Source organism: Malus sylvestris, chromosome 4 (genome assembly GCF_916048215.2).
Source record: "Malus sylvestris chromosome 4, drMalSylv7.2, whole genome shotgun sequence".
NCBI lineage: Eukaryota > Viridiplantae > Streptophyta > Magnoliopsida > Rosales > Rosaceae > Malus > Malus sylvestris.
Window position 1 is genome coordinate 27,088,866 of NC_062263.1, and position 12,046 is coordinate 27,100,911.

Genomic DNA, 12,046 nt, shown 5'->3' on the forward strand with positions numbered 1-12,046 from the left:
AAAACATAGGGATAAACGGTCCCATTACTCATCATTACATATTTGAAAGTTAAAAATATAGTCCGGAGACCCAGAAAGAGTTCAAATAAAAGGTAAGTTCTTTTATGTCCCTACCATTCCCAAAAGCTTGAAAAGTTAAATAATTAATCAATGAAATTAGTCTGTTCTCAAGATTAATTAACAAAAGCTCACCTCTTATTTTAGTTCGGACAATATCTGACCTCCTAGATTAGCAAAATATTTAAATTAAAAAAAACCAATAAAAGATAGTTTTGTCTACCAAGTTCTGACAGACCCAACAAAGCAGTGCCTTTTCCAGAATGAGGGAAGAGAAAGAAGAGAGAAAGCTGACACCACATCACGTGGAGTGAAGTAGTAGCTCATACTCTCTGTTTCCCATGCTCACTTGTTCTTCCTGTTTAAATTAAATCCCATTGGAGGTAAAATTTTCCCTACCCAGATCTGCCTCTGCAAAAACAAGGTGAGTTCTTGGCTGGTTTTCTTCGTGTTTTTCTCTGTAATTTTCTTCTGGGTTTCTGTTTCTTCTCTCAAAGGTGAAAGCTTTGCACGTTTATTTGGATTTCTATGTGGGTTTCGATTCTGGGTTATCATTATTTACTTGGTTTCTGTTTTTTAGAGTAATAGTTGTTGATTTGTGCTTTTATGTTGGTTGTGATCCTTTTTTTTTCGTATTTATTTTTCTTGTGATACGGTTTGTGTGTGTATTTTGGTTCATTTTTGTATCATTGCAGTCTCAAATTTTCTCCTTTTAGCATCCGTTTCTTCTTTAATAAGAAGATTGTGGGAATTCTTCTTTCTTTTGATATTTCTTGTTGTGTGTTATTTCTGTTTTCTTATTGTACCTAATCATGTCAGTGTTTGAGTATGTACAGTATATGCATTTGTTATGTATGATAAGGGATTTTCGGCTGGGATTGTAAAGTTGCTGTTTACTGTATTTTGTTGGGTTAATCGAACAGGCTTTTTAAATTTTCAGGAAATGGGGCTCATCTCTAGAAAGCTGTTCCCTGCGTGTGAAAGCATGTGCATATGCTGCCCTGCTATGAGGTCGAGATCTAGACAACCTGTTAAGCGTTACAAAAAGCTGCTTGCGGAAATCTTTCCCAAGGCTCCTGTGAGTATACTACACTACTAGCTTAAACCCTTTAATGTTATGGCATTGTTGACACGTACGTTGTGAACGGCAGATAGTAGTTGGTAATTTGACTGCTTGATCATGTGCCTTGGTGTGGGTATTGGTGGAACAATAGTCAGACTTTCCGTTCCAATTGTTTATCTGTTTTCTCGTTCTTGAAGGTTATTCCTCAATTTTAGATTGGAACTAATGGAGTTACTAAAAAAGTTGGTTCTGATGCTTGAAAGGGATTACGTTTGAACTTTTTATATTTTCATTTCTCTGTTAATTATTAAATCTAGATGGAACCTGGATATCATCCTTAGTTTCCCAATGGTTCTTCGTTGTAAGTACCAGGTATATGTTCATATGTGTGTGTGTTATCAAACTATGAACTAAGACTGTCAATCATACACACAAAGTCTAAATGATTATGATGTTATCGGATTGAGAATGATGCAACTACCTGATTGTTTGGAAAGAGAATATTGTTCTATCGAATTATCTATACGTAAGGTTTAGAATACTTGGACCCAAGAACGCAACTAAGCCAAAATTGGCGACCGTTGAAAGCTTCTGTGACTAGAAAATAACAGAGCATGCTCCCCAAGGAACTAGTTGCTAGTCTATTTCAGATCGAATTTAGTGATTATTATGTATGCTTTTCTTACAGTAGCTGGCATACTGAAGTTAAGTGTCCCAAAATTTTCAGGATGGCCCTCCCAATGAACGAAAAATTGTTAAGTTATGTGAATATGCTGCCAAAAACCCTTTTCGAATCCCAAAGGTATGAAATTTTCTATCCCTTTTATATATTTCTTGGTCGGTAAAAGTTAGCTTACCGTAAACTGATTGCTTACTGTTGAGGCTATTATTAATCCAGTAGGTGTTACTTATTTTTCAACAGATTGCTAAATATCTTGAAGATAGGTGCTACAAAGAGCTTAGACTGGGGCACATCAAATTCATCAATATTGTTGCAGACACTTACAACAAGTTGCTTTGCCTGTGTAAGGAGCAGATGTAAGTAGCTGTTTCCTTTCTCTCTCACCATTGAGTAGAGTTTGTTACTGATTTTTGTGGAAAAAGGGTCTGTTTGATATACCTCTTGGATGAAACTATTGTTGTATTGGTATTGAATTTTGTACGATTAGGCTTGCTGGGAAAACTCTATACTCAAGTCACAATTTCACTTTGTTCTCTTCTAGATTGGCAAAGAACAACGTATCTTTCTTATATATTATTGGATATGTTCTTATGTTTTATGTGCTTTAAACGTCCCTCTCTCTCTCGATTTTTTTTTTAATGTAATTCTCTTGTTGAATTGATATGTTTCATATCTGTCAGGGCATGTTTTGCAGTCAGTCTGGTGAGTGTGGTTACTGAGCTCCTGGACAACTCTAAGCAAGATACTGTGCGCATACTTGGATGCCAAACTCTAACTAATTTCATCTATAGTCAGGTGATTCCGAAGTTACACTCTCGAAATAGTTGTTTGATCTGCCTATCAATGCTGTAGTGTCGCAAGTCTATAGGTAGACAATGGACTCTCTTAGATACAATAAAAAGAAACCACTTTTGCAGCTTTATGGTCATCCAAACTATGCCCAACTTAATTTGACTATCGTCCCACCAAAAATAAAAACTTAATTTGACTATCTTAACATGACATAACACAAGTCCTGTGGATGTAGGTATCCACCCTATACATTACATGGAATTTTTAGAAGATCTTCTCGGTTTAAGCTAAAGCTCAATGTTATGCTCTAGAATTATGCGTGAAGTTAGATCATGAATGCCACACCATCTTAAGTGTAATACATGGAATTTGTCTGTCAAAGTGGAATTGTGAACAGTGAGGATAAATTCTACCTTATGTATCTTGTCATTGTATTTATAATGGTTGATATTACCCGTGACATTTCTTATTCTGTTAATGAATGATTGAAATTATTCAGTTTTATGTACAAAATTAATACATTTGATTAATGTCTTGTTTTATTTATTGATGCAATCACTGAACAGACAGACTGCACTTACACGCATACCATTGAGAGTTTGGTTCACAAAGTATGTAAGCTTGCATGTCAAAGTGGTGAAGATCAACAAAGCTTGAGAGCATCAAGTTTGCAGTGCCTTTCAGCCATGGTAGTTTTGTGATTTGATTTCACGAAACTCTTAAGGACTCTTGTTGTTTTCAGTTGGAAAATGTTAATTTGATAGATTTCCACCTTGGCAGGTGAAATTCATGGCAGAATTTTCATATATTTTTGTTGATTTTGATGAGGTTAGTTTTTTCCGGTATCATTTTTCAAGCTATTAAACATGTTTCAGTGATTATTGCTATCTTATACAAACTTTTTTGGGACATTTAAATGTCTAATTAGTTGTTGCACTAGTCTTTTCGAAATCAGATATCAGGCCAGTGGCACCACCCTTTCATTAATACTGAGCATTGCAAACCTTTTTCTTGTGAGTGCAGATTGTTCATGTCACCTTGGATAACTATGAGCCAGATACACATAATGAAGATGATGAGAGAGGGCAGCCACATCATAATTGGGTGGATGAAGTGGTTCGAAGTGAAAGCAGAGTTGGTGTAGTTGGTGATGACGCTAGTCCTAGGTTCAAGATCATCAGGCCGCGACCAGAAAAGAAGGATCCTGCTCTTTTGACAAGGTAGGAGTTATTGAAAGTTTAAAAGGGAGGAGTTTTGTACTTGTTGGTTGATACTTGTAATTGTAAACTATGCTATCTTTTGATCCATTTGCCTTTTTGTAACACTTTTTGTTCATTGTTTCAGAGAAGAGATTGAGACACCAAAAGTGTGGGCTCAAATTTGTATTCAGAGAATGATAGAGTTATCCAAGGAGAGCACAACGATGCGCCGAGTATTGGATCCAATGTTTGTCTACTTTGATTCTGGGCACCACTGGGTTCCTCGGCAAGGGTTGGCCATGCTGGTTTTGTCTGATATGTCATACTTTATGGAGGCTTCAGGTATCTTGATATTCATTGCAAAATTACATACGTACTCAAACCCTTTACTGCGGGTGCTATTTTCTAATGTCAGCATTTGGCTTCAGGGAATCAACAGTTGATTTTAGCCTATGTGATCCGTCATCTTGACCACAAAAACATTTCACAAGATCCACAACTCAAATCTTCCGTCATTCAAGTTGCTAGTGCTTTGGCTAGCCAGATTCGATCTGGTGCAGTGTTGGCAGAAATTGGATTTGTCTCTGACCTATGTAGGCATTTGAGGAAGAGTCTTCAAGCCACTGCTGAATCAGTTGGAGAGCAAGAATCAAACATTAATATCATGCTACAAAATTCCATTGAAGACTGCTTACTAGAAATTTCGAGAGGCGTAAGTTCTATACTTGTGGTTTTTATACTTGCTGCAGTATGTGGTGCTTCTTTTAGTACTAAAAGCCTGCATTGGTTTTTTAATAGATTGGCAATGTTCGGCCACTATTTGACATGATGGCGATAACTCTGGAGAATCTGCCATCTGGAATTGTTGCTAGGGCAACACTTGGATCTTTAATGATTGTTGCTCATATGATCTCATTAGCGTTGATCTCTTCACGTACACAGCAGGTGAAGGAAATTTAAACTTTTTGTTGCTTTTGGAGTTTTTTATGCATTGCTTCTCAGTCTTTTTTCTTGGAAATTACTCAGATTCACTGTTGGTTGATTAAAGACATACTTGCAAGTCTTATTAGGGAAGGCTAAAAGTGATTGGTTCAATACTTTTGGATGACATAATTTGGATTTGGATTTGTACGCAAGGGAGATGTAATTCGGTGGATGTGTAATTTCATGTTTTTAATTTGATTGAAGAAAATGCTTCCAGTACTGTGATAAAATGGTTCTATAAGCAACTATATCTACTAGATATGAGTCATGTCATTGAAGTATGTACATTACTGTTTTCTGCTATCATCTTCGAAGTACGGCATACTGAACCATTTTTTATTTTTATCTTGTAGGTGTTTCCTGAGTCCCTTCTTGTCCAACTTCTGAAAGTCATGGTGCATCCAGATGTTGAGGTTCGTGTTGGAGCACACCAGATATTTTCTATTCTTCTCATTCCAACTTCTAACCAGCCCCGGCACGAATCTTCATCTTTACAATCTGGTTTTGGATACCAATCAAGAGGATGGCAGTCGAATACAGCATCTACCTTTGCATCAATCACAGCAAGACTTGAAAAGCTGAGGAAGGAAAAAGATGGCCCCAAAGCCGAAAAGCACGGGAACAGTACTGCTTGTGATGATTTTAGAGATAGAGAGACTGCTGAAGAAGTCTGGAAGCAGGGGTGTAACCGAAAAAATTCCCCTAATGTTTACAAAATTAGCTCAATTATTGACAGGACGGCTGGAACAGTCAGCTCAACAGAGCCGGTAAGATACTAAGAAGTTCAATTATTATATAACTGGTAACATTTGGAGAGTACTTCGCTTGCTTTACTAAGTATACTTTTGGGCATTTGTTTTCCTCAGGATCCGTATGTTATGAAGTTTAATGAGGATCAAATATCACACTTGCTGTCTGCTTTTTGGATACAAGCAAATCTCTCGGATAATTTGCCTTCAAATATTGAGGCTATAGCTCATTCTTTTACTTTAGTGCTTATCTCTTCACATTTGAAGGTGAAGTTTTTCTAGCGTTACTTCTTTTTTCTTCATTTATGTCGTGTATTATGTTTCTGTTGCTTCTCACTTCACCTTTGTATACCTCTATTAGCTTGGCCACGACGACATGGTTGAGTATTTCTGTAATTGTTCACAAATTTGTTAGAATTTTTAATTTTGCAGAATCCAACTGACAACCTTATGGTTCACTTCTTTCAACTTCTGCTGTCTCTGAGGAATGTATCCCTTGATTCTAACAATGGTATGGGCAGCATAATTCCTTAAACAGTCATTAATTCTGATAATAAAAAGGTTAACTTGTGCCTAAACGTCTTAAATGCTTGGCAGGGATGTTGCCTCCAGCATGTCAAAGATCTATGCTTGTACTCTCGATTGGCATGTTGATGTTTGCGGCTAAGATCTATCACATTCCTCTTCTCAAGTCATTTATACCGTATGATGTGAGTATACCTTATCCTGATGCTGAATACTCTTGCTACTTGAAAAGTACGTGCAGCAATCATAGTATGATGTTTTCTAGCTTTTAAGTGATGGGGGCTTTCACATTATCATTATAACAAATCTCCTCTTATCTTTGCAGATTCAGGTTGATCCATATTTAGGCATCAGTGACGATCTTCAAATTTATGTAAAGCCTGATGCAGATGTTAGTAAATATGGATCTGTTACTGATAACGAGATGGCTTCATCGTTACTATCTGATTTGCGGAACAAAATATACGAATCAGATAATATCATGATGGAAATCTTAGTTCAGTTTCTATCAAAGGTTTGTGAGGTATGATGGTTTACTATGGATCTCTCCATCTCTCTCTCTCTCTTTCTCTCTCTCTTTCTCTCTCTCTCTCTCTCTCTCTCTCTCTCAAACATATGCACACATAACCAGACACGTTCTGATTTGTTTGATTTTGTTTTTAAAGATGAAGGCAGAAGATGTGGCGAACCAACTTTCAGAGTCATTCACACCTGATGATGCATTCATGTTTGGCCCACAGTCAATGCTTGACTGTGACCAAAATCAAATGCCAGTCCATTCGAAGGAATCATCATTTGATGGGGTATACTCTTTAGTCTAGCTTCCCTTGCTACTGCTGGATTGCTATGTTCCACATTGATCCCAACCATGTATCATGCCAATTAAGAAAAACAACAATGATAACAGCTATAGCATTGAAGGTTTGAGTATTCTCAATGACTCCACCTCATGTTGCAGGAATTTCCAACAAATTCATCAGTGGAGGATGATGTGACAAGTGAAGCATCTGTTGCTGACCTCTCACGTTTCATTCCCAGAGTACCTACATCCTCCTCTATACCGCCCCATGTTATCAGCATTGGACAGCTGATAGAGTCGGTAAGCACTTGCTCCCTTTCTCACCTCCCTGTCTACAAGCATCTTTTTGTACAAAACAACACAACCACAAATTCAACAAGATTTCACCGTTGTCAGATTCTTATTGTATTTGTACATTTGACCAAAACTGAACAAAATTGTTTTTAGGCATTTGAGGTAGCTGGTCAAGTAGCGGGGACAGCTGTCTCTACATCACCTCTCCCCTACAACACCATGGCAAGCCAGTGCGAAGCCCTTGGCACAGGGACAAGGAAGAAACTCTCCAACTGGTTGGCCCATGAAAATCATCAGAGCAGTGTTCGTGACAGATTGTTTCCAGCATTTCCTGCAGATGGACGCGCAGCACTCCAGAAGGTCTCAGACCTTGTTTGGTTTCCCTACTTATTTTTTTCGATTGTTAAAGTGAATTGGACTGTGGCCATGCTTATGGAAGAACTGTTGCGATACCACACGGGGACAGTTTGGTTTTACAGATTCTCTGATATTTAATTTTCATTTCATGAAAGCAACTAGGTATAATGTAGCAGTTTACTTGTTTTTATGCTTTATTTGATGTTGGAACATGTTAATTTTCATGCAGATAACGAGTGACATTGGGCCTGCTCATGGAGCTGCATCGGCACAGGATCCCTGGTTGGCTATGAGGCTGCCTCCTGCTAGTCCATTTGACAACTTCCTCAAGGCAGCTGGGTGTTAGTATGTAGGGAAGTCGCTCATCTTCAAGTGTAATCGTTGCTGTAAAGTATTAGGCAGTATCTTGGGATTAATAGCTCTATATTTAGTCTAGACTCTGATAATCTGATTTGAGGGCTTCCATGCCCAGTTTATCGATGGTTACATTGAACATCTACCTGTAACTGAGCTAGGGTTATGCGTCGTGTAGTATGTATTTTGTACAACGGTTATATCGAACATGTTCTGTAATTGAGCTAGGGTTATGCAGTGTAGTATGTACTTTGTGGTTTGTAGTCTCTCAAGAAAATCCTTGCTAAATTTCCATAATTGTTCATGTTTAGGGTTATAAAGAAAACGCAGAGGTCCGCATATGACACTGTATTCTCCATTTATGTGATGAAAGAGATAGAGAAGAGTATTCGTGTAACGAGAGAGATAGAGAAAAGGGTAAACCATACCGTACTTAAATACGTATAGGGTAACAGCTATATGTTAAGAGCCCTGTGTGGTCAGCCACATTCACACCTCATCAAACCATATCTCTGATCATAGAAAAACTACTCATAATGTTTAAAATGTTGTATCCTCTTTGAGGTAAAAACCTATGGAGATTAGCAGCTAAAATGCACCATTAAATCTGAGTAGTGATTTCCGCACACTTATTTGTCATTTTATTCTTCTGTTATTTTGGAGAAAAATTGAAGGAAAACTAATGAAAATGACTTAAAAACTTTGAGTTTTAATCAAAATGACAAAAAGATGTTGTAAGTAGTGAATAGTACCATGAGTGACTTTTTAAAGTAAAAATGTTATTTTCGTTAAAAGTGAACAGTACCGAAAGTGTTTCGTTAAAACTCTAAAAAATTAATGGGCCAATCAAGCTTTGACAAAAGTCATGAGAACTAGTCTTCGGTAGGAAAAATACTTCTATGAAATGATTTCAATTGCGCGAGAAGAAAGACAGAAAGATGAGAATATTAACACCAGGACAACGAAACATCACTCGTTCACATGAATGCGAACCCCTCACATGAATTTTAGGTACAAGATGATTGATGGACTGTACTTAACATACCATCATATCGATTTCCCTCTTCATGATTTCTTCTTTTCCTTGCAAATCCTTAGATGCCTTATCTTGAAAGGGCAAGTAATAAACCCTACATTTTTAGGGTAACTAATGCTCAAAAGACAACAAGCAATGTTTATCATCAGAAATCGGTGAAATTGTTTTGTATCTTTCTGATTGATTTTGCAGCTGCAATTGGGGCCACCTGTTATTGGTTTTCTGCTTCATATTGCAGAAAGTACTGCAATTACTAACCTAACTGATCTGGCTGCCTTTCTCATCTCTTCATGTCTACTCTTTCATGGCAGCATCTGAATTCAATTTCACGTGGTCACAAGCGGTTTCTACTAGCTCAAACCCTACTGAGGCTGGCTGGTTGAATAAGAACTTATCTGAAACGAGTACACTTTGATCCTAGCGTCCCAAATTTAGTATGCTTTTAATCTTCGCGTTTTTAAATTGATCACTTGATTATTGTTGAGAGTATGAATTCCACAACATAGTTTCTACGCTGTGATTAGCTAGCTGAATAAAGACTTGTATCCGCCTTTACTTTAGTCTCCCAAACCTAGCATGTGATCATTAATACAGCTACAATATGTATTGTTGTCGACGCGTGATAAATTTGAGATACTAAGATTAATGATGTTTTTGTTTTATGTAAGCCTCTCTTCGCTAGGTGGCTTTGCTTGTCAGCCTTTTTATTTGTACAATCTTATATCATCAGCAGACTGCCATGTGAGAAATCATAAATTCCATTCTAGCACATGCACTCCATGCATATTACCATAAAAAAACACAGCAAATGAATTTCCCTTTGTTTCTATCCCAAGCGCACACGAAGTAAATCGGGAACCATGAAATATTTGCTAGCCTCCAAGGGAAATCAAAGTTCAGTTGATCAGAAATGCCTCGTCAGTTGTTAATCTTAATCATCAGTTAAGTGGATTCATGTTCGAATACATAATACATTGTTCATGTGTTGATATTTGATCATAATGTATCTAATTACTGTTCGGTAAAAAAAAATTAACTACTTACAATCTCGTCAAGCATATAATAACCATAATATTTGCAGTTTTTTTTTTTAATACAAAAAGTTTAGGACAAGGAGGCTGCCATCCCAGAACAGGAAAACGGACTATTTTGTATTTCCTTTGTACGCAAATGTACTATTTTGTAGTCTTTATCTTAAATTCTCAATTATTATTTTTTGTTTGATAATGAGAGCATATAATTACATCCAAAAAGGTGGGGACTCCTTGTATTTTTTGCTGCTAGCCAACATGGATTTGTTTCATCAGACCAGCTGGCTTAGAATAAATGAAAAAGAAGGCTATACTTTGACAGTGGAAAACCATTTCTCTAGGTAAAAATGAAAGGATTAGGATTCTCTTTTTTCTTCTATTTTCATCTCCTTCTTTCATATTTTCTATTTTGTTTTACTTTTTTTTATAAAAAAAAATTAATATAAGTTGTTGATGTAGTTTAACTGTGACTGTTTAAATATGAGGGGAGGGAAATGAAGGAAAAAAGAGAAGTGAGATAATCCTACTCCAAAATCAATACCTGGTCATTGAAAATTTGAAGGGGAGAAGCCAGTTTGTTGGAGTGAACTATTTGCCTGAGTAATCTTTCTGACTTTCCATATGCCAATGATGGTGTATATTTTTTAGCAGACTTCTCAGTCCGACATTTTCGTTTTCTTTTTTCGGTATTCTTGCTCATTTTGCAATATTGAACGAGAATCAAAATTGTCTACTTTTCGGTTCATCTTTTGAAGATAGACCTTCAAAAAATCAACCAAATTAAAAATCGTTTAACTGTTAGATTGATGTTGTCAAAGTTCACTGTTTAACTTAATAACATGTTTTGTCTATTTAGGAGATAATGTTAGATGATTCAATGATCACAAATCTTGTTAATTTTTTTTTTTATAGAATTGATTTTAAAAAGTAGAAAATAGATAATTCAATCGCCATGCAACATTACAGAATGAGAAAGAAAGCAAAAAAGGTAGAAGTAAAAGTTCAAATGGAAAGGTGTTAGCATTCCTTGTTAAGAATTATATAGAGAATTAAAGTGCTTGTGATGATAAACATTAATAATATAGAGGATGCAATAATAACGCTAAATAAAAATTTGAACGTGATGTCAACGACCCAACCTATTTATATTTTTACATATGCTGAAAGATCATGTTTTTAAAAAAGAAAATCTGAAAAAACGAAATTCAATGAAAAGAATGAAGTGTAAACCCAGACGACAATCAACGGCTAAATTTAAATCTATGGCTTATGGGATTATGGTAAAGAATTTCGGAGTTGACCTCTTTAGAAAAGTTGTAGAGTTTGTCATTACGAGCATTTGTATATGTTTTATTCTAAATTAATTAAAAAAATATTAAAAAACTTACTACAACAATAGCCGTACGATTCTTTGATCTCACTTACGTTTTTCATTTGATTGTTTATTGATTTAAAATATAATTTTTTCAATGGGCAATGCGTCAGGTCATATTACCATTAATAATGAGGTCGAGTTTGGATTGGATCATATTACCAGTTAATTTTAATCGATATTACACAACACAACCTGTTAATATCAAATATATCACGAGGAATGCTAAACGACAATATTGTAACCATCATCTAAGCATAGAAGATGCAATAACGAGCGTTTGTATATTACTTTCATATTTTCACACTTTTACATAAATTATTATGTATTTTATATATTTTGAAATCCTACTAAAAACATTTTTCACTAGGGTTTGTAGGGTTCTAAAAATCCAAATGATGATATACCCATTGTTAAAGCATAAAGAATGCGAACACGAGCGTTGCATATTTTTTTTTAACATTTTTCACACTTGTAAATGAAATTTTAATGCACTTTGGTACTTTGAAAATGCTTTGGTATTTTTAATGTGCTTTGGAGTTTTTGAATACCATGGCTATTGTAGTAAAGTTTTTTAGTAGTTTAAAATTATCAAACTAACTTTTTTCTTATCAGGTTGAAATGAGTTACCCGTGGCCCGTGGGAAACCTGTTAAGGACCCGTTGTTAGTGGGTTCTTAATGTGTGATCCAATAATGACCCGATTAGTTAAGCATTGAACTGACAAATAAAAACAAGTTGATTGACCCATCT

General features: G+C 36.0%; 1 protein-coding gene across 1 annotated transcript; it reads left to right on the forward strand.

Moving 5' to 3' along the window:
* Window positions 1-270: 270 nt before the first annotated feature.
* LOC126619634 (protein SEMI-ROLLED LEAF 2-like) lies at window positions 271-8,114 on the forward strand. The gene is made up of 20 exons (XM_050288052.1): window positions 271-481; window positions 998-1,135; window positions 1,848-1,922; window positions 2,043-2,158; window positions 2,483-2,597; window positions 3,161-3,283; window positions 3,375-3,422; window positions 3,618-3,814; window positions 3,939-4,135; window positions 4,222-4,505; window positions 4,592-4,738; window positions 5,131-5,544; window positions 5,644-5,793; window positions 5,959-6,037; window positions 6,124-6,236; window positions 6,377-6,574; window positions 6,717-6,854; window positions 7,010-7,150; window positions 7,298-7,504; window positions 7,731-8,114. The coding sequence occupies exons 2-20, from the start codon at window positions 1,001-1,003 to the stop codon at window positions 7,845-7,847; spliced, it is 2,994 nt and encodes a 997-aa protein (XP_050144009.1). The 5' UTR covers window positions 271-481; window positions 998-1,000; the 3' UTR covers window positions 7,848-8,114.
* The last annotated feature ends 3,932 nt before the right edge of the window (window positions 8,115-12,046 follow it).